At 39.8% G+C, this 22,939-nt stretch overlaps 1 protein-coding gene across 1 annotated transcript in view; it reads left to right on the top strand.

Moving 5' to 3' along the window:
• celsr3 (cadherin, EGF LAG seven-pass G-type receptor 3) overlaps nucleotides 1-22,939 on the top strand; it is a 117,412-nt gene that overhangs the window by 24,275 nt on the left and 70,198 nt on the right. The window contains 3 exon segments of the mRNA XM_039801898.1: nucleotides 1,492-1,835; nucleotides 3,923-4,211; nucleotides 20,224-20,446. Of these exon segments, the coding sequence (XP_039657832.1) occupies nucleotides 1,492-1,835; nucleotides 3,923-4,211; nucleotides 20,224-20,446 (856 nt within the window).

The following is a 22,939-nucleotide window of genomic DNA, read 5'->3' as shown; positions in this document are numbered from 1 at the left end:
AGGAACGCTGTGTTGAATTTGTAACTGAAGCTGACTGTGCGGAGACGGGGGAGATGATGTTTTCTGCATGAGAACACTCTGTGATACCTCTCTATCTCTCTTTTTCTCTGTCTCTGTGTGGCTTGTTCAATCACATGCACAAGACTTGAAACCCACTTCCTGGCTCACAAATAAATCTAGATTTCAGTTTTCCCTCTCTTACTGGAACATACAATTAAAGAATTGCAATATCTTTGCTAACAACGGTGATGTTGCTTTCATAAAATGACCATACCGTCTTACTGTATATCACAAATCTATCATGAAGGATGTTTAGCTGTATGTTTAGCTAAATATATAGATACAAAACAAAAAAACGCTGGCTATGTGACCGATATTGTAATAGTTTAAGTATGGCTAAATAAAATCACATTTTAAGTGGATGTGAACATCTGATGAACATAATTTGTTTCTAGATTTAGGTCACAATTACAAACAAGACCATCATCATGTCCTTCATTAGCTAGCAAGGTAACCACCAAACTATTTGACATCCTCATTTGTGTGTCTGTGTATGTGTAGCAATACCCAGCAGGCAGCTCTTGGCTTACTTACATGGCTTATATATTTTGTAAGTCTTAAAGCACTTGGTAATGCTTAGGAAAAGAGAGTCTCTTAAACATTACTAGATGGTAAATATTGAACCAAAACCATTAAAAACACCATCTTTCCACAACTTTAAGCTCAACCTGTGTTTTAGCCTCAAACAACAAGTGGGAAACAGGAAACCCTGTGTCAAAGTCCTGTGTTTTGTATGCCCAACCATCCACATCAACCTGCTCCCTATGACGTCTGTTATAAAAATATCACACTTCCTGGAATGGAAAAAGAAAATATTGCCAGTGAAAGTAATCCAGGGAGCCATTTTTTGCCTCTAAAACTTATATGGCAGTATACAAAAGTGTTTTGTAGTAAACAGGGTTGGTTGTGGACATTACAAATTTGACAATTCACCTCAAAGTATAACAAATTGTGTGCCTTTTTTAACCTGCTTGTCATGTAAAAATGTAAGACAACTGTTACATACATATATGCATTAAAACAAAACTCAGATTATGGCTAGGAAACTAACAGATTTGAGGGTGGTTGAATAAAAAACATATTTGAAACTGGAAACTTCCTTCACAGCAGATCAATTCTTACATAATTTAAAGCCTAATCTTCTCACCTTTTCGCTTTGCCTTTGTAATCCTTCCTCTCTGGCTCCCATTCATTTATTGCTGTCTCTTTACCTCTGTTGCGCTGATCTTTATCCCTTTCACTCTTTGACCCTTCTCCCTCATGCCTCCCCCTTCATCTATCTCCCTCCTACAGTTAGTTGTCTTTCCAAACCTCTCTATCTTTCTCTATCTCCTTCACCTACTAACCCTTTTGTCTGTCTTCTATACACCTCATGAATGAGCACCTATATTCTTTTACCTAACATTTTTTCCTCCGCTCTCTTCTCTTCAGATGGCGTCCACAGCATTTCAGCCCAGTGTGTTCTGCGTGTCCTCATCATCACAGAGGACATGTTGGGCAGCAGTGTCACTGTCCGCCTCCAGAACATGTCCCAGGAGCACTTCCTGTCACCACTGCTGGGTAACTTCCTGGAAGGCGTGTCAGCAGTGCTCTCTGTGCCTGTCGAGGATGTTTTCATCTTCAATATCCAGCCCGATCTGGATGCTGCGCCGGGCGGGATCCTGAATGTCAGCTTCTCTGCTGCGTTGCCCGGTGGACTCTTCTTCCCCTCTGAGACCCTGGAGGAACAGCTGTACCTGAACAGGCCGAGGCTGACGTCACTGACACAGATGGAGGTTAGTTACAAATACACAAGAATCACAAGTTTTAAATGCTTACTGTTGGTGTATATATCTACAGACCACTACAGACAATGATCACATATATTTTTTCAAATGAACATTCTATGAAAAAAGTCACTCACATGCAGCAGTTGGAATTCTGATTACATGTAATAAGACATGCGAAGCAAACGTAATAAGACACATTGTGCAAATACACATGCATCAAAAGATGGATACTTGAGCATATTGCATGTGAACTGATAATAATACAATACAGATGCCATGTCAGTGCAGCCATATGGCTTTATCAAGCAATACGCTTATATGACCACTAAATTTTCTCATGCATGAAATAACACACACACCTGGACACAGCAGGGACATCAGTTACAAACAATAGACCCTCTCAGAGCATCTCTGTACATGCATGAGAGAAAGAGATAGAGAAAGAGATATTTTGATAGAAAGAAGTAAAACCCAAAGGAGAAAAGATTTGCGAAGGTCCGAGAGAGAGCACTGCAGTGTCAAGAGATATAGTTTAAGGCTGAACGTAAACAACTTTCTCTCAACAGGCATTGCCACACAAACACACACAAACTGAATATATTACCTCTTACTGTCTAAGAAGACACAATCTTGTTAATATATCTGATCCAGTGACCTTAACACTAACAGTTCCTCTGGAAAGTAAACGAGTTTAGGCTACGCCTACACCAATCAGAGGAGGCGGAGCAGCCTCTTGAGGCTATGCAGCCTAAGAGGAGCGACCCAGGGCAAATAGTAACAACTACCACCTAGGATGAGCTTTTTTCATCAATCAGAAGCTTCTTTCATCTGAATGATGGCGGCTTAACCCTTGTGTTGTCCTTCGGGTCCCAGTGACCCGAAGGACAACACAAGGATTATGTACTTCCGTTTACTTTGTTGAGAATTGCTCTCTAAACAAGGGTTAATACAGCACCTTAGTTCTTGTTTGTACAGCATTTTGGTCAGCTTAAACTGTGTTTAAATGTGTTCTAGAAATAAACTTTACTTACTTACTTTACACAAACAGGGTTTAGAGAGCAATTCTCAACAAAGTAAAGGGAAGTACATAATCCTTGTGTGGTCCTTCGGGTCACTGGGACCCGAAGGACCACACAAGGGTTAAGTCAATTGACAGTAAGAAGATGATATTTAGAGATATTTCAAAAGTAAAAAACAAAAACTTAGTTAGGATATCAGTGAAGGAGATTTTGAGAGAAACATGACTCAGTTTGTCAGCGAGGTTAGCGCTACTGCGGTGATTTATCATTAGCATGATACCACCGATACCACGTAATGTTAGATAGCATAACTAAGGTGCTAAGATGATAACGCTAGCATGCTAGGATGCAAAGCATTCGCATGTCAACATTCTAGCTAGCTAGCTGTTGAACTAATTGCAGTTTTCTTCGGTATCCGCGGTCTATCAGAGTTTCTCTCTAAAAAGGTTTAACATTGCTATCCATGTTATAAGCTAAATAGGTAACGCCCAAAGTCAGACTTGGAACACCTCATCAAAAAGAAGACCAATTAGTCAGGTGCACAGGTGTAATCAATACAATTAATTAAGGCTACAATCAAGTTAGGTGCTCCAATTTCAGGGCCCTGGTATTGCTTAGCCTTAGCTTATGCTTTCTCTCTGGCATCTAAGAACATTTTCGCAAGTATTGAATTGACATACAATTTAAAAGTATATACAAGTTACTTTTCAGATTAAGCCTTAAAAGTAATACGTTTCTGAAATAAAAATGCGTTGTTATGGATTGAACTGCCTTATTGTATAGAAAGGAGTTAAAACTACATCCACTTAACCAGCTACCACACTAAAATTATGCATATGCATTGGTATTAAAAAAGGTTATTCATGATAATGAACAACATTAATGTTATATACAATATATATGTTAGTGCTAATAACATTAATGTTAGTAGCACTTGTGCTTTTACTACTATTACAAGTCAGAACAGATCTAAATTGGGACACCATCTGCAAAACTTACAACAGTAAACTACTGTTTACATGTTAACACAGCAGTAACATTCTTCACAATGACTTTCCTCTCCCATTATTCCAGGTTCTCCCGTTTGACGACAATGTATGTCTGCGTGAGCCATGCCAGAACTACATGAAGTGTATCTCAGTGCTGCGCTTCAACAGCTCTGCCCCCTTCATCTCCTCGCCCTCCATCTTGTTCCGGCCCATCCACCCTATCGCAGGCCTACGCTGCCGCTGCCCAGTTGGCTTCACGGGTGATTACTGCGAGACGGAGATCAACCTGTGTTACTCCAACCCCTGCCTGAACGGAGGGGTTTGCGCCCGCAGAGAAGGAGGGTACACCTGCATCTGCCGTGAAGATTATACTGGTGAGTAGTGTGCTGTAGTGCAGGAGTGTGCATGTATTTGTGCTACTGTGGCAAAGGGGTTCTTTCTGGGCAGAAGGGCTTGAATTAAATGTGTGTTTTTTTCACTCATACAAAGATACACAAGTAAGAGTTGAAGTGTGTTTGTTTGTGGTAGTGATGACGGTATACCAGGGGTGTAATGGTACACAGTTCCTACCCTGGTTTTGGAATCACGGTCCCCCCCCCCCCTATAAAACTAAATATGAAAAAAAAAATGCATAAGGATACGTTTCTTCGTACTTTTTCTTTATTTCTAACAGACAGTAGTGCAAGTTATTAAGACTTTGTTAAACTATTTTTTTTATTATAAAAATGAGAAACATTTTAAACACTTCTCTAATACACATAGACAGTATATAAACTGGACCAACAGATCCCGTTGCTCTGGACGGAGACCAGTGAAGGATATTAGAAGCACTTTTCCAGTGAGCGCTGAGTGTTACTGCGCAGCCTCCAACTGAGAGAGACGGCGTAAATGTGACGTGAGCATCGTGTCTGAAAGTTGTAAGTCTTCTGGTAGCTGTGCCGAGAGAAATCTCAATCATTCCCAATCTTGCAGAGACAGAGAGCGTAGGTGTATGTAAGGAGATAACATGGGCACAGGCTAATTATTGCTAAACTAAAATGCTTCTGAAATGTGGTTCCGCATTACGTGAATCAATCTACATACCGTGTATTCTGCGTGCAGCTGCATGTACCTGACCGTGACCCCCGTACTGTGACGGTTCGGCAAGAATACAAAAACCGTTACAGCCCTATGGTATACACATGTTGATTATAAATTGTACTAGTATATTCACTTACGTTTGCTTTAAGCAAGTTAAGAATAAACCCAATAATTAATTCATGCGTCTTTTTCGCAAGACTGGAGAGTCAAATTTGATAAAGAATTTGTCACGTTCTGAACACCCAATGAATTGTAAATGCCTTGATCACTCTAATTAGCCACCTCTAAGTTGCTGTCTACATGTTATTGCTTTAACTGATTGACCTTTCCACTGCACCTGCTATTATAAAACAGGAACTAAGAGTCCAATTAGCATGTGAGCTTGCCAGTCAACAGGTCATTCAGTAGAAACATTTACATCTTTAGTAGAATACTTTTAAACACTTAATAGTTATCCTGCTCTTGCAGGTTAAAATGTCGGCTCATGACATAGAGGAACCAAGCTGAGCAATGTTGCTTTTACAGGAACTAGGTAGAACACCTGCTTAAGAGCATAAATAATACTATCATGAATTATGAAAACAGACGTATGTATTTTATAATACATTGCTTTGCTTGAATTTGAAACAAAAATGCTAAACTATAGGCAATAAAACAGTGTTTTATTCATTCACCTCTATGTCACTGATTTAATGGATAGGAGTGTAGTGTGTTTATGTGTGTGTGTGTGTGTGTGTGTGTGTGTGTGTGTGTGTGTGTGTGTGTGTTGTGTCTTGGTGTAGCTTCAACTCCAGCCTGGTAAACTAAAACTGACTGACTGTGTGTCTTTGTTCATGTCCCATATTGTCTTCCTTTTTGATCCACTCTGTTGTCGTGTTGAGCTGAACAACATGAAAACACATACTCTGCCTCCTTGGAGAGCTTCCTCCTCCTTCACTCTCTACCTGTTATAGTCTTTTACACACACACACACACACACACACACACACACACACACACACACACACACGCACAGACACACACACACACATGCACACACATGCACACACAGGCAGACAGACACTATAAACCCCTCACTCTTTTTTACTGTCACCAAACTAATTTGTTCCCTCTCTCTCACACACACACACACGCGCACGCACGCACGCACGCACGCACGCACGCACGCACTTACACTTTCTTACCTTTCCCAATACTCTAGACTAATTTCCTCTCTCTCTTTCACTCCCTCTCTGCCTCCCTGTTTTTTCTGCCCCTTCATACTGCTGAATTGCTTCAGTCTTCAAGCCATTGAGTAGGTCGTAGGAGAGGATAGATGCTATGAATGTCAGTGTGTGTGTCTGGGGGATGTTTCACATTGCCTTTTATTTCGAATCAAAAGAGAGCTGGGGGAGTGAAGCAATACTTTTCTTTCATGAGAGAGACGGAGTGTTTTCCAAACTCCCACTGAGCCAGACAGAGAGAGAAAGATTTAGAGAGAGAGAGAGAGAGAGAGAGAGAGAGAGAGAGAGAGAGAGAGAGAGAGAGAGAGGAAATAAGAAAAGGAGAAATGGAGGTAGAAAGGGACAGAGGGAGAGACAAAGACAGAGAATAAATTATGATGAAAAGAGAGGAGGAGGGAGTCAGGACAGTTTCAGAAATGAATGAGAGGGAATGACATTTCCGGTCATTGATCCAAAACGGTGGTCCTAGATTGCACATCGCACATCCACCAGACTCAGAATACATTGGCTGCTGGAACGTTATTGAAGTTCCTCTTTTTAGGTTAAAAACAAAAAAATTAGCCAGTGTTATGGCTAAAGCTTGGATGACAGATGGTGTGTCTCTGCATTTATTTCTATCTACATGAACCTGCAAGATCGCTGTTCGCACACGATGTGTATGGGCCTATGGACGGTGAAAACAGAAAGGATAAAAGATTGGAAAAACTTAGATCATTGATAATAGGAGAGGGGACAAAGAAAAAAACGTTAAAGACAAGAGAGCGAGAGAGTGCAAACAGCAGAGCATGAGAGATGAAGGAAAGGACGGAGAAGAGGCGGGTATGACAGCGATATGAAAGACGAGGGAGACGGATGAATTCAGAGAGAATAACATGGAAGGAGGGCTGCAGGGGGAAAATGGGGTGAGAGACATCTGGGAGAAATAAGAGAGAGGGATGGAAGATGAGAGTTGAGGGATAGAGGAAGGGAAATCTGATGGGGTTCTGGGTAGTTGGTGTTGTGCTTTTCCTGCGTAGGCGTTGGGTGTCTTGTCAACGCCCAGGGCTAGTGGGAGGAAGAGGAGGAGGACGAGTAAACAGGGATGAATTGATTCTGCAACACACAAAACTCTCCAGACATCCTCTCTCTCCCAACCAGGTTTGCTCTCTACCTCATTGTTTTTTTTTTCTCCATCCAACCGGCCTTCATCCATCCCCTCATACGCTGTTTGTGGCTTTGGATTGCTTTTCCCTGAAACTCTAAGGGTTTCTCTCACAGGAGGGAGCTAAGCCCAGGGTTTTGACCGGTATTGGAAACTTTCCACTCAGTGAGGAATATTTTTGACGCTAGAACAGTAGCTTTCAATAGACCTGTGTCAGGCGTGATTTGTGAACAGTTGTTTTGGTGTTTCTTTGGGCTACTCAAGTGACATGGTTTCATCACCTTAAATCATAAAATGAATGAGAAGTACATTTAATCCCTTCTCTGACTGAGAGTAATGTTGCGCCCTGTTGGCTCAGATTAATATTTGTTGGTTCGCTGGTAATCTTTTCTTGAAGGAAGTGCCTAATCAAAGCAATATAGAGTAAAAACCCTGCTTCGGAGCAAACTTAACACTACCTTTATGGTGCCAATCCCAGAGATTATAGTATATAATATATAATACATGTGTGTAATAGTGTTAAGAAAATAGTGTGAAACACTGTGTCAGCAGAGGTCATGTACTGTTCTTTACTGATTACTCCGCTTTAGTACTGTATGTTAATCGTGTTGTGTTCCATTCCAGGGTTAAAGTAAAAATGTTTTTAGTTTACTGATGTGTTACAGGACTTCTGAAGTCCTCAAATCAATGAATTGAATTGAATGAATCCTTGACTTTGAGACAGATTGACCAGTACTGCTTTAATCTGCTCACAGGCATTTTCACTTGTCATAGCAGGAAAAGCTCAGGTGTTACTAATAACATTAGCAATGGCTCCATTCTATTCAATTGTGTTCTATACTAGAACCCTGACACCCATACAGCTAATTGTAAGTCAGACATCGTTACTTTCATTATTTACACCTGTGTTTTTTCTACTGGGACATGTCACATCGTCCCCTGTTAAAAAAAATGGCTACCCAAGGCTTTTCTACATTAAGTTCAAGTTTAAGTTTATTAGCCATTTCAACAGTGCATTTGATAGGAATTTGTCTTGGTGTGCCCATATATACCACCTAATTGACAACAGTGCACCGACATAACACATTGCACACATTTTGACTTCAAATGCACAGACATAAACATAAACAACGCATATTGCACACATATAAGTGTGTAAACGGGTTGTGGACCAGTCCATAAAGTGCTTGGTACAGGAGGCACAAGCCAGAGCTCATAGTGCAATGGCGAACGGGGATGTCCCTAGTGCAGTGGGGCATTCCATAGTGCAGAGAGGACAGTCCACAAGTACATAATACCACAGGGAAAAACATTAATACGTTAAGCCATGTTTAAGTGCCGTATAGCTTGGAGGTAGGTGTTATCTCTGAAGCGTGATGTTCTGCTGGTGATGCTTCTCTTCCCTGATGGCAAAAGGATTAACACCGGTACAGATAGTTCCATGTACTGTAAGTAGTCAGTTTTCTGCTCATGTTCCTGCAGCTCATTTTAATTTCATATGTGGCAAACTAGATAGCCAAAAAGAAAACAAAATAGATGGAAACCAAAAATAATCTCATATTGTAAAAATTTGGAAGCATTAAACAAAACAATAAGTGATCATGCCTTTAAATTAAAAGTTTCTTCAAAAGTATTGAAACTTTGGTGTTAATACGGCAAACAAATGAGCCCTCCTTTGATATAGTAATCTCTGTTTTACACCAGTATATTGTTGTGCTGCTGTTTCTTAAAATTCTGAACATATTCTCTATAAATGCTGTTGCTTCTTCATGAATAGAATATGTTATAATTTCTTTGTCACTCATATCAAAGGTTTGCACATTTGAACTGTTGCTAATTTCTCATTGCCAGACATCTGCCTCCCGAAGTATAATTCATTTAGAATGGGTAAGAAAGCTTTTGTGGTATTTCAACCAGAAACCAGATATCCTGTTTTTAAACCCCAGCCAATTGAATGACTGTCAAGGCAATCAAATTTAATTTCCTGTGAAATCCAACTACATGTCACAAAAAGTAAGATCTAGTGTTAAGGCTGGTTGGGGCTGCTGTTCTTGTTAGTGATGGACTTGTTTGGCTTAGATTATACCTTTAAGACTTTAAATTACTAACCAGTGCTCTTAAACTAGAATTAAATCTGAGTCTGTGAATCAAGTATAGTTTTAGGTAAGTGATAATAGGAAAAACTTATTTTAAATTAGGAATAGTTATCTTCTGCTCCTCTAAGAAATAAACCTCTCCATTTCAAATGTAGAAGGGAAGATTTAGTCCCACCTCCCGCAGCTACAATGCTAAACTCAGCTGAAGCTTTGCAATATGCACTCTTATATTCATGAGAATTTAAATATTTCTAACCCTCAAGTGCTCACTTCACTCAGAAACATCCAAAGCTTGCAGTGCTGATAAAAATGTGCGACAGTCGTTAACCCTGAAGACCTCAGTGGTAAAAAGAGAAGTTCCCAGTGGACAGACAACCTTAAAGACAGAGATAACAGTAGACAGAAAAAGGGGATATCTGATTGTTTTCACAAACAGAAAGAACACGGACTCAGAAATGATAAAGAGAGGTGCACATTATGCAGATTATAGTAAGTTATAATACGAGCGATACTCCTCAGAGAGCCGAGAGATGCAAAGAGAAGATTGGAGATAGGGAGAGAGAAGCATGGATGCAGACTAAATTAGTTTGTGAGAAGATAAAATGGTGAGCAGTGAGTAGAGAGGACATGGGTAGAAATGAAATTGCTTGGTTGTGTTGAGCGAGCTTTATTTTACACCGAGAGACGATGAGAAACAGAACAAGCGAAAGAGACAGAGAAGAAATGCGGTAGGCAGAGGTGAGATTAGTTTTGGATGTGATTGAGCAGATATGCATGTTACACTGACAAATTTAATCCAGCAGATATGGCGGGAAACACAAACAGAGCAAATTCGCTTTTGGTAGCTGAGACTACTGTATGTGAGGAGAATAATGCTTGGGTATAAGTGAGTTTTAGCCTTTTGAAGAAGGTGTGGACGGTTTCAAAGTTAGGGACAGAAAGGAATGGAAAGACTAGTGAGCAACTGAGAAGGTGAGAGAGCAGAAATTTAGTAGGTTGAGATGAGATTAAAGCATAGTCTGTGAGACTGAATTTAATTTGTTTCAGGAAAGACGGATAGAATGAAGAAACAGGGAGACTGAGAGAATGAAGTGAAAGTGAATTAGTTTGTGGGGTGGGATGAAAGAATGAGGTGAGGGATGAATACAAATTAAGAGGACACTAAATTGTGTTTGGCAAGATAAGTAAAAAGTAAAGATATAGATGAATAAAGAACTGACAAATGGAGGGAATTTGGCTTTATCACCCACAAGGGTGTTGTGAATTTAAAAGTTCCAAAATACACAAATTTAAGTTTTAAAATAAAACAACCACAACCTTACCAAACAGTATGTAAAATAGTTGATTATTCTCCCAGTAGTGCACACCTCGACAGACAGTGATAAAAAACAAAAACAATGTCAGCGTACTAAACATATGCCCTTTGGAAGAAAGCCATGAAATCAGAGCTAATTATTAAGCTAATATGAGCCAATTATGTACTGTGCAATTTACAACTCCCACGTAAAGCCAGGAAAATTGATGTTTTGAAGCTTTATATTCACTATTGGACTAATGTTTTTTTGCAAGACAGAAACAACAGGTCTTTCACTACAAATTTACATTTTATTTATTTATGTATGTATTTGTTTTTAGACAAATGGAATTAACCAAAACTGTAAAAAAATAAAAAAGTTAAATACAAGTCAATTAAGAATTAAGGACTAAATGGACTAATTAATTAAGCAGCTTTCCATTGATATCATGTATTATATACACAGCTGGATTCAGAAGTGTCAGTGACTGTCAGTGTGTGTGAGCAAGCATGCAAGGACAAAGTCAAGGAGAATAAATTACTTTTTGGAGAGTGAAAAAAAAAAAAACAGTAAGTGGTGCAAACAGCAATGAGACCGCTCAGTTTTCGGCATAAGTTTTGAAAAATGGTTTGGAGGAGAAAATAGAGGAAATAGAGACATTTCAGTACATAATATACATGATTTGGAAATATGCACCTTATGTGAAAAAATGCACTGCAGGGGACATGATTTGCTGAGTTCAGGGAGATAAATGCAATAAATGGTTTGAGAGGAAGGAGAGAGAAGACTAAATTTGTTTTTTGGAGATAAGTTGGTGAGCTTGAAGGGAGGGGGGGGCGAAGATTTTTTTTTTTTGTACCTCAGTGCCACCTGGGGTGTTTATGGGAAATATGCATGTCATGTGAAGAATTAAAAGTGAATGCTGTGGCTGTAATCACAGTGTGCTTGTGTTATTTTGGACACAGTGAATACATGTGCATGTACACGGTCTTCCAAGAGTTACACATACAGTAATTTGAATGTGCATAATATTAGCCTCGTTGTTGCTAGTGGAATCGATAATAGCATTCTGTAAGTGTCATTCAAGATAATAATAATAGTAGTAGTTCTGATCATGAAAGGTATGATTTTAACTGTTCAGGAGGAGGAATGAAGTGCAGAGAAACTCAGTAGGGCTGAAACGATTCCTCGAATAACTCGAATAATTCGATTACAAAAAATCCTCGATGCAAAATGACTTGCCTCGAAGCTTCGTTAAATCAATGTTACCAACGTTGTATCGCTGACGGACGGTGTTTCCGCACGGAGCATTATTACTGTCGCACAGACGCTGCTCAGTCTGCTGCTGGCGACACAGTCTACGTGCCAGAGCGTAAATAGCGAGGGGCTAAGAGAAGAGACAGGCTGGAGAAAACGACAGAAAGTGTCCAAAGTTTGGAATCAGTTCAAACGTAATTAAAACTAAAACCCTGTACAGTATGTCTACTGCAAAATGGAACTAGCTTACCACGATAATAGTACGACGTTTAACTTAATCATCCATTCCACCTAGCGGACCCGACAAAAGTAAATAACAGTCGTATGGACGATGAAACTACACCAAACACAACAACTACCAAAATCAAAGACAAGAAAATACGTAGTGGTGACCACGATCTGATCTAAAGAGCTGACGCGTTGACTATCCCTTCGGAAAAACAGCTGATTGTTGCGCATCTCGCTCTCTCTCTCTCTCTCTTTTTTTTTTTTTTTTTTTTTTTCTCTCTCTCTCTCTCTACGGAGAAACAGCTGATCAACGATCTAATAGCATAAGTGTAACAGAGCTGTGTGACATTATAATCAAATATATAAATGAAAATAGGTTGAGTATAACTAATATTTACATATAGGCCTACTGTAGGCTATATACAGATCAGTCTCAGGTTGAAACTTGTAGTTCTGAAAGTTAAGTTGCACAACTTAATGTAATGTTTGTGTATTTTAATGTATGCCTTAGTTTGAGGTTGATATGATTTGAAAAAAAAATTCTTTAAAAACAATGTAATATGGCACTTAAATGCACTTAATATGTTTAGTTTTTTGAGAGATGATATTGTAAGCAATGTAGGCAATACAAATGTTGCTTTCTTCCGAAAATGTTGCTTTTTTTCCCTAGTTTTGGTTGTCTAAAAACGCAAAAAAAACATTATCCGATTAATCGATTGATAAAGTGCTAGATTAATCGATTACAAAAAGAATCGATAGCTGCAGCCCTAAAACTCAGTGTGCCTTGTTTTTCTCGATTACATTGCTTTTATGATTGTTAGGAGCTGAAATTGCGATCAAAATTTGATTAATTGCACAGCCCTCGTATGAAGTACTGGAACTGTGCAAGTATATGAATAGGGTACAAGTTTATTTTATGGGCCATAAGGAATATTTTCCAGCAAATTAAAGAACTACAAAAAAAATGGGTATGTTGCCCAATATCTTTGTTCTTTCAGACACTTTAGTTTCCTTGGTCTATGCAATCTCCATTTCAATTTACATGCAAAGTGAACATCTGTTTAAGATGAACACTGAACAGGGCAAATTGGACATTCCAAATTTCAAAAAAAAAGTTTACCCTTCGATTTAAAGAAATGTGTAGCGAGAGAGAGAACAAGGCCAGCGGCAAATTAATTAAAAAGAACAGGCTGCAGGGTAAATTCTTAATAAATGTAGTAGGTCAGCTCTTAAAGTAAAGTATTGAGTTCTTAAAGTATTGAGTATTTCGAACAGCAAATGGAAAAGCTCTCATAGAATGGCTTGAATTCTGTCAAATTAATTGCAGAACACATTTATTAATATGAAAATGTCACAGATTCCAATTTCACTAAATAAGGAGATTTCTGACTCATTGCACATCTACATATAACTCAAAATTGGTACAGCCCTTGAAGGCGCTTTTTCTTGAGGGGGTGTAAAAAGGAATAAGACCTACAGAGGCAAGACAAGAGGAAGGAGAAGAGGGAAGCAACTAGGAGTGTAGTGGCCTCTAGGGATGTGCCATGTGTTTGGGTGGAGGAGGGGGGTGATGGGGTGGGCGGTTGGGCGGAGCAAACTAAGATGCCGGGGGGGTCGTTGAAGAATACTGGCTTTGATGAATAAAACATCTGCGTGAATTAAAGGGTGGTGTGAATGCATTAAGCCAGGCATAGAGGAGGAAGGAAAAAAAAGAAATGGAATGAGATGAACACAGGATGGAAAAGGAACAGTAAAGCGCGGAGAGATATACAGTATATAAGTCTGGATGTAAGGTGGAAAGAAAATGGAAAAGGAAGGACGGAACAAGGAGATAGAGGAGGAGTATGGAGGGAGGAGAGGAAAAGAAATTAAGGGGTGAATGGAAATAGTACTCTGCTTTTAAGCAGTGAAGTGCTAACAGAAAGAGTTCTTTGTTGGGTGGGTTGCCTGGTGTGTCAGGGCTGTACGTTAACATGTTTTGTGTTGTGCTACAGAGATTGGAGGTTCTGTAGCACAGGCCACACACTTGTAGCATGAGTATAAAAGTATCACGTAAGTCCATTGTAGTTTGAGACTATTCAAATTCTGTGTTGGGGTTGAGTTTAAAAAGTAATTTTTCATGACCTTTCAAATGAATATAGTACTGAAAAAATTCAGACATTATTTCAAATACCTTTTAATTTATTTATTATGAGCAGTGAACACAGGAAGTAGGGGTATTCTGTACTTTTCCACTGTCCCATGCTGATGTGGCCTGTCAATACTAGCTCATCATGTGTTAACAGTAAGGGTAATGATCTAATCCAGTTTACACACATATTGCACAGAGCATCATTGATTATCTAATTAGGAAATAGCCCATAAGAATATATATGTGTTTATGCAAAGCCACGAAGACAGTGGAGGAGATAAGGAAGACATGATGAAGGGGTTCCTGTTTCAATCTTGCTGGAGTAAAGACAGACCTTCCTGCTTTCCTGGCGTTCAAGGAGTAAACTCCCACCCATGCTGAGGAAACATGAACTGTTCAACATTTGCTCATTTGACTTGGGAGGTGTCGGAAAACTCAGTTTTGAAATGTCTGTATTGTCACTGAGCTGCATTTTTTTAAAACACATCTGTAGCCTGTATCCAGGTGGCGTCTCAGCATCTCAGTCTCACACGTACAGCTCAAAAGCAGTATTGCACGGGTGCTAATTTCATTCATCACGCAGACAAATTTTTGCGAAGCATGCACAGCGCTGTGCGTATTGTGGATTATGTGTATGTGAGGTCGCCTCCACATGATCAGCGGTAAAAACCGCAAGGTAGGGCATAGAGCAGGGGTCATCAACTACATTTTTTTCAAGGGCCAGAATTTTTCTAAGCAGACACTCTGGGGGCCGGACTTTGAAATAAAATGAATTTATACCTAATACGCCTATTCTTGTTCGAAATTTTCACTTTCTTACTGAATTAATGCTATATTTTTTTTTACATGTTTTAGTGTGAGCATACTCCTAAAAAACATGGAAACTCCATAATGATAACTGGCTCTTTAACTAGAAAATGATCTCAGACTAGGAGGCAGTTCACTGAGGAGTGATGGTTAAAGTCTGTGATTATGGAAACGTTATTGTAGTATGCAGCGTCCTGATTGGTGGAAAATGCTTGCAGAAAGAAATGGCGGTTGTCAGGTAAACATGTCACTGTCATAGAGGCTGAAGGGAAAAGTTGATGTGGAAAAGCCAAAAGCCCAGCTTTAATGATGAATGACCGATAAGCAGGCTATGCACTCGTCATGTATGCCTCATTTGCAATGAAAGATGCTGTTGCAAAATAATACAACCAGCATCATCATCATCAAGAATGAAGAACTCGAACATAACGATCGCGTCATTCACGTGCATATCAAGTAGCCACTTATAATACCTCCATAGGTTTACCACTCTAGCGGAGAGTTTGGTTTGTTCAGCCAGAGGTTTACAAGACTTTGTCCAAATTTCCAGATTCCCGGCAAACTAAGATAAACAGTTAGACTACAAACCGACAGCTTTTGTTTTAGCTTGTTTGTAAAAATTCGCTATTTGCAGAGTAGAGCTGTGTTTGAGTAAAACAGCGTGGTGGACAAGAGTGTACTGAGCAGACTGTTTATGCCGGTCTACACAGGTGAGTGCATTGATAAGTATTGACTTCCTACTCACGAAGGTTTTATTGTAGCCTATTTACAGAAAAGAGACTAGCGTGAGTTCATCTGCCCCAGCGGAGGTGGTAACTCTCTCTGTTTCGTTCCCAGCCAGGTGCTGCGTGTTTTAACGCACACACATCCCGACTCAGCTGTGTGTGTGTGTTTTAACGCACACGCATCTCGGCTCAGCCGTGTGTATGGAGCTCGGGCATCACTGTACAGAATCCCGGCACGTGAATAGAGATGCAAATACAGGGGGCTGTGTTTTTGCTCTAAATGCTTGAAATGATAAATAACAGAACGCATTTTTTCCTCTTTACATTTTGTGAATTCATGATTATTCTGCGGGCCAGACTAAAAACTTTGGCGGGCTGTATGTTGGCCGCTGGCCGCCAGTTGACGTTCACTGGCATAGAGCATAGTGCAGACACTTCAGAGGCATATGTCATCAGGTATACATCATCATCGCTTCTGGCTACCTCACATACAGCTGTTATCTATTAGCTATTGGTCGAGCTTTGAAAGGTCAGTGGCAACGAGCACCGTGATAGGTGACAATTGCGAGCCGTCCGCCATGCCAAGGCTAGCCCTTCCTCCTAGTTGTTTTATTATTTTTTTTTAATTTCTTTACTGTTTTCTGACATTTTATTAAGTACTGTAAATTACAAGTACCTCAAAATTGTACTTGAGTGCAGTACACTTATAAACAAACTACTTACTTGTTACTCTCCACCAGTGGGATGTGTGCATGATGACCTCAAGTGTTGGGTGTGTGCTTCTTTGTTTGACTGTGTTAATACATTAAGCAGTATCTTGTGTGTCTGGGTGTGTGCGTTTCCATTCTGCTAAGTTCATTAAAAGCCATCTGTGTGTGCATAAAGTGCTTGTGTATGTATGTGTGAGGAATTTTAAAAGTGCTATTGGACACTCACCGTTTGTTTACTAATCACTTGACCTTTGTGACCTATGTGTGTGTGTGTTTTTCCTATCGCTGCTGATCAGCCTCGGTGAAGTGGACATCTTCACACCGTCTGGGAAAAAGACATGAAAGAATATCGTTGAGTCAGTCTGAGATCACATCTGCTCTGCTTTACTTTCTCTAATTAGTGTGTGTGTGTGTGTGTGTGTGTGTGTGTTTTATTTGTTTTTCTGTCGGTCTTCCCTCGTCAATTTATTTCCTGCAAGTCGGTCACCCTGTGCGCAACTGGGTGTGCATAATGAACCAGTGTGTGTATTTGTAGGTGTGTGTTTAAGTCTCACCACACGCATAATTCATGAGTATTAATGTATTTTTATTTATTTTAATATTGATGAGGTGGTCTGTACGGATGAATAGGCGCAACAGACAAAGGCAGGGAAATTGAACTGTGTTAGAGTGCATATGTGTGCATGTGTGTGTGTTAGCGTTTTTAATTGGTTCCCTGTTGTGGGCTTTTACATAGAGGTATATGTTTAATGTGAGAGGAGAGAAAGGATGAGCGAAAGCTAAATAAGGACAGACAGATGTAAAATTTCAATGTCCTTGGGCTATGTTAGCTTAGCTGGGTGTGTGACCGGGTGTCTTGCTGTGTGAGAGTATGATTGTCATATTGGTTGTCCGGTGGTATGTGGAGAGAGGTGGCGTGGCAAACTGAAATGATGAAGAGAAGGATGGACAAATTAATACACTGTTATAAAGTGAGCGAGTGATGAATGGAGAAATACAATTTTGGAAAGATGAGCACTTTCTGTTTTGGCAGTTTGTATCCCTGATATGGAGGATGATAGACAGACGGTAATTCAAGCAGTTTATACCTTTTTGATTCTTGTACGAGCCCTAAATGCTTCACCAGTTAATGCAGCGTACCGTGGCGTTCAGTTTGTGTTGTATGTGTCACAGATAGTATCAGAGTGTGAGCTTCTTCAGCAGTGTGTCTTTGTGCGTATGAGTTGTGTATTTGTTTGTGTGGTCATGACTTTCCCTCAGGTGTCTGTGTGTATGGGGCTGTGTTTTGACTGTGTGTGAGAGATTGTCTGTGTCCATGTCTTGTGTATGTCAGATAATATTTTTGTCCTAACAGTCATGAGCAAACGTGAAGCCCTCTATTGACTTACAACAGAAGTACTGTGTGTGTGTGTGTGTGTGTGTGTGTGTGTGTGTGTGTGTGTGTGTGTGTGTGTGTGTGTGTGTGTGTGTGTGTGTGTGTGTGTGTGTGTGTGTGTGTGTGTGTGTGTGTGTGTGTTAAGATGCAAGACCCTGCCAGTGGGTACTGTGGCATCTGAAAGCAGCAGAAACAAAGTGCCAACAGAGACAGCTACATAATAAAACTGGACAGCCTCGAGGGCAGGGTTAATGATCCGTGTGTGTGTGTGTGTGTTTGAGAGAGAGAGACAAGAAGAAGGTTAATATGAGAGAAAGATAAAATGTGTTTTTTTCTTTGTTTGAGAAAGAAAGATATCTGTATTGCATAAATTAATGTGTACACATTTTGGTTTGTTTATTTTATTATGTGTGTGTGTGTGCGTGTCTGTGCCGTCAGCAAGTTCTAAAACGGGTCCTTAAGGAGCCATCTGTCTAAGGCTAGTTTCAAACCCTGCCTGCTCTGTCTATATGGAGGGCTGTTTTTGTGTGCAGCTGCTAAATGTCAGACAGTGTGTGTGTCCAATGATGCTCAAGGAAAGGTGAAAACCAAAAAGAACGAGTGAACCTCTACTCCTACGTACCTTTTTTTTATGTGAGTGATTGTGTATATACGTGTGTATGAGTTTGTGTGTGCTGTGTGGGTGTTTCTGCCTCTCGAGACACAGACTGGCGCTTGTTTGACTGGCAGCCAAATCTGTGTTTATTCTCGTCTATGGATTTTCGTTTTTTTCTTCTTTTTTTCAACACAGTAAAGCAACAGAATCACAGCTGGCAGGAAAATACTTTTTTTCCCCCCTGTTCTCCTGCATACATATACTTCCAAATACTGTACATTGAGTATTTTATCGTGGTCAACTCTAATTGTGTTGTAGCTTGTATTCTGTGTTCATTTCAAGCATTGTAAAGGTTAGTCCTTTATACACAACAGTTGCTCTTACTCCTGCTCCTCAAGAATCAGCACCCTGCTGCTTCCACCGTTTAATCAGGTAGTAATTTACATCTAAAGCGTCTGGTGAATGTAGTTCACTGCCTGAAGAAAAACCAGCAGCACTCTGTTGAGCCGTTGACATGGAAAAAGAACCACAGCTCTATAGATTGGTGCAATTTCAAGACCCTCACGTTAAGTACCCTTCTTCAAAACCAGAAGGCTCTCAAGTCACATAACACAACCTTTGCTGAGCATATTGAATAGCTGATTGCATTACCAAATGTATAACTTCCATTTCAAAATAACTGAAATAACAAGGCTCTGGTTTTTTATTTTAGGTCGGGTAGAATGAATCTATCGTTCATTTGTTTGCTGCTTCCATGGCTGAACTACAGCTGTAGCGCGCTGGGTTAGCGTTTTTACGGGTATATCTGGCAACCCGGCCCAGCTGTCAAAATGGGCAGTTGATACCAACGCAAACCAAAACACAAACAGACATTCCGTCACGGAACAGAACATACTGGCTTAAGCATTGTTGTCAGAAAACATAGTATTTCAATTTAGCATGTTTCCTTAATATCTGATGACACATTGTGGTCATTTTTTTCATTAAATACAGTAAATATATTACATATTGCACCTGTAAGAAGATAATTTGAACACTCCTAAAGTATTACTCAAATAAATTGTGTCAGGGAAGAAAAACATGAATTATTATAACATTTGTATTATTACACATTAAATTATAACTATAATAATTTTACTTAAAGTATGTCATAATATACTCTAATCAACAAAACATTAAAATTATGACAATATTTAAGCTCAATCATAATTCAAATTCAGCATTTTCACCTCAGTAACTTGACTTGAATGTAAAGTAAAGCACCTGTGGGTTTGAACAATGCTTGATTGCACAGCATGTGTTTGTTGTGATGGACTTGCCAATGAGCGCAGGGAAGTCAGAGCTTATGAATATATATTCCCTGAGGTCTCAGCTGAATAAGCACCAAAATGGCAAAACTGTCCACATACTGATGGGAAAATCTGCCTTTTTTATTTTACTTTAATCCTTTTAATTTGATACGGAATAGGATGCTGGAAATGTTATATCACTATGTGTCTCTTTACGCTAATCTTTTGGTGGATATTTCTATGTACAGTACAGAATATCCTAAGACTGTGAATTTAATGAAATTATGTGATTTTATTCTATATTATTATTGAATTCTTTGTAAAGATAAGACTCAACCAGTGATCTGATTTTTTTTGTGACAGTGTTTGTTGCAACTCCCACAGAGGTTCAACACAGGTTGCAATAATGAATTATTTTCATCTTTAATCCCCAGGTGACCAGTGTGAGTTTGACAGGCGGCAGGGCAGATGTGTGCCAGGTGTGTGTCGTAATGGAGGGACGTGTCGGGAGCTCTCAGGTGGTGGTTTCCGCTGTGAGTGTCCTGCCGGAGGCTATGAGCATCCATACTGCACAGTCACTGCCCGGTCCTTCCCACCAAAGTCCTTCGCCATGTTCCGGGGCCTCAGACAGAGATTTCACCTGTCCATCTCATTAACGTGAGTGGATTGAGTAAATTCGAAATGTTTTATCATTTTTTTTGTCTTGTCTTGGCTTTACTTCTCTAAATTTCTATATTTGACAATTCAAATTTCATTTTTTGTTTCAGCTTTTGCTATCTTCCTTCCTTCCTTTCATTCAGCTTTCATCTCTCTTCATCCAGTCGCACTCAGAAAAAGATCCATAACCACTCCTTTTGATTCTCAGTTCTCTTCCTCTCTCTCCTCTTTGCTTTAATCTATATATTTCATCTCCATCTCCAAGATCGATCCTATTATTCATGTTTCTCTCTCTGCTGCCTCCACTTCCCTCTCCAGTGAGAAGTGCAGTTCTCCTCTTTCATCTGTCAATTTACTTGGTTCAGTAACATCTCCTCTGCGTTCTCTCTTTCCACTCTCTTCTTATCTTACACCTTATCACCCCTGTGTTCTCCTCTTTCAGTCTTTTCTGTTTCAGCAAAGGTAAATGCTGCATTTCTGGTGACCCTATGCTCTCTCTGTGGAGAAAACCAATCTCACAATTACCAATTACCAGTGGATTTGTACAGCTTTAGTCGTGAAAACTGGGCTTGCTCTCAGACCTTTTGCCAGGGCTTTTATGCTTCTCAGAACATTTTAACTGAAGTTATGAGTTTATAAATCTCTCAAATTATTATCATAGAGAGTACTGACCTACATGCAACATGTAGAGACATGTCTTTTGAACTTTGCTTGGTGCACTACCTAGCCATAGCCTCTATGCTTGTTTTGTTTATTTTGTCAGATGTAACAATATGCTACTGCAGAAGTCAGTTATCATCTCCTTACTTGAGGTCCTTTGTCTTTGTCTTGCTCGCCCAACACCAGCGTTTCCCTGTTGCTGCTTCGCCTCTTGACATCCGAGTGCTCGTCTCCTGGAGATCTGAAGTGGTCCTTAACAGTGGTCAGGCAGGGTTATGGAATGGTTGCCATGGGTGATGTCGTCTAATGATAGTTGCTAAGGGGACGTTGCCCATGCGGTAGTTGCTAGGCTGATGTGGACACCATGGAGTGGTTGCTATGAGGCATTGTGGTCATGGTATTCTTGCCAAACAAGGCTCTGTGCATTGCTGGTGCGTAATGGCTGAGTTATTTTATTGATTTGTGACCACCAGGCAGAAATGGTTTTGTGGTAGAATTTCTTCCCTGGAAGACTTCAATGGGGGCAAGTGTTGGCAGCAATGGTGGCAGTTAAGTTAAAATATCCAAAGTGAGAAAAGTAAGTGATGTTCTTTCCCTCAACAACTAAGGTGCCCTTGAGAAAGACAGGGCTGGTGGGGAACAGGTACTGTGTGGTCTTTTTCAGCACTGCCCTGCTCGACATTCAGTCAAACACATTCACATCTGGGAGCTTCAGCCCAGGATACAGGATCAACTGTAACTTCATTGCCTTGCTCTAGGGCAACACATTAGTACATTTTGCCATATAAGACAGCCAGAAACCCTTGATTGTATTACTATTGTTGCTGGCAAAGTTATATTCAGGTTATCTGATGGTGACTAATTCAGTAGTGTCCAACTCTACACTGACCATCAGCCTTCTTCCTCTGACGTCAGTGTTTTATTTAGCATCCTGTTTGCTGCCAGCTACACTCTTTGGCCTGATTTTGACATCAGGGCCTAACAGGACTTAATCATGATTCATGTCACTCACTTTCTCCCACAGCATTTTATTTCTCCACTGCAAAAAAATCTTCCTTTTTTCATCCGAAAGCTGCTTTAGACATTTTTGTAACTCTACCTCAGAAAATATGATGGATAATATGGCTCTATTGTATAGGGCTGTGACAGTATAGATATGTCCTTACTGCAAAATTGTTATGTATGCAAATCATGTGGGAAGAATTTTGTATGAGAGTGCTGCAGCTATACGTTTGAAGTTGTTAGTAGATGCTGAGCTCAAAGAATTGGAATGCATGTATGATATGCCTTCATGAGGTTTATTGCTTTGAAAAAAACAGTCATCTTATAGTAAATGTACTGTATTTGTTTTTTCTTCAAATGCAGTTCTTTGGTCTCAAACAATAAGCATGCTTCTTTGCCATTATTTATGCCTTCATCATTTCTGCATCTTCGCTTCACTGACTCCACTCACAGTCTCTATTTACTTTGGTAAAGATTAGGTTACACTATTTTTCAACTATTTGTGGTGGCTTGAAAAATGAAGAGATTACATCTGCATACTACAAGATAGGATGCCACGGTGTGGTTTGAGCTAGAGCAGAGCCATGCAAACTAGACACCACTATTGAACAACCATGGGTTTATTTCAGACAATGGCAACATTCTCAGATAACAGAGGTATACAGTTGTCATTCTAGAAATGGTGATGATGTGCTCTTGCTTACAGTACATTTCCTAACACTGCTGTATTGCAGTAACACATCTAATGTTACAGTCACATTGATCTCTAGTGGATGTTTAAGCCAAGGATATCAAATGCAGATAATAAGTAAGAATAAGTAGGAATTTTGT

The sequence above is a fragment of the Perca fluviatilis genome, chromosome 5 (assembly GCF_010015445.1).
Source record: "Perca fluviatilis chromosome 5, GENO_Pfluv_1.0, whole genome shotgun sequence".
Classification (NCBI taxonomy): Eukaryota; Metazoa; Chordata; class Actinopteri; order Perciformes; family Percidae; genus Perca; species Perca fluviatilis.
This window is presented reverse-complemented; position numbering and strand designations above follow the sequence as displayed.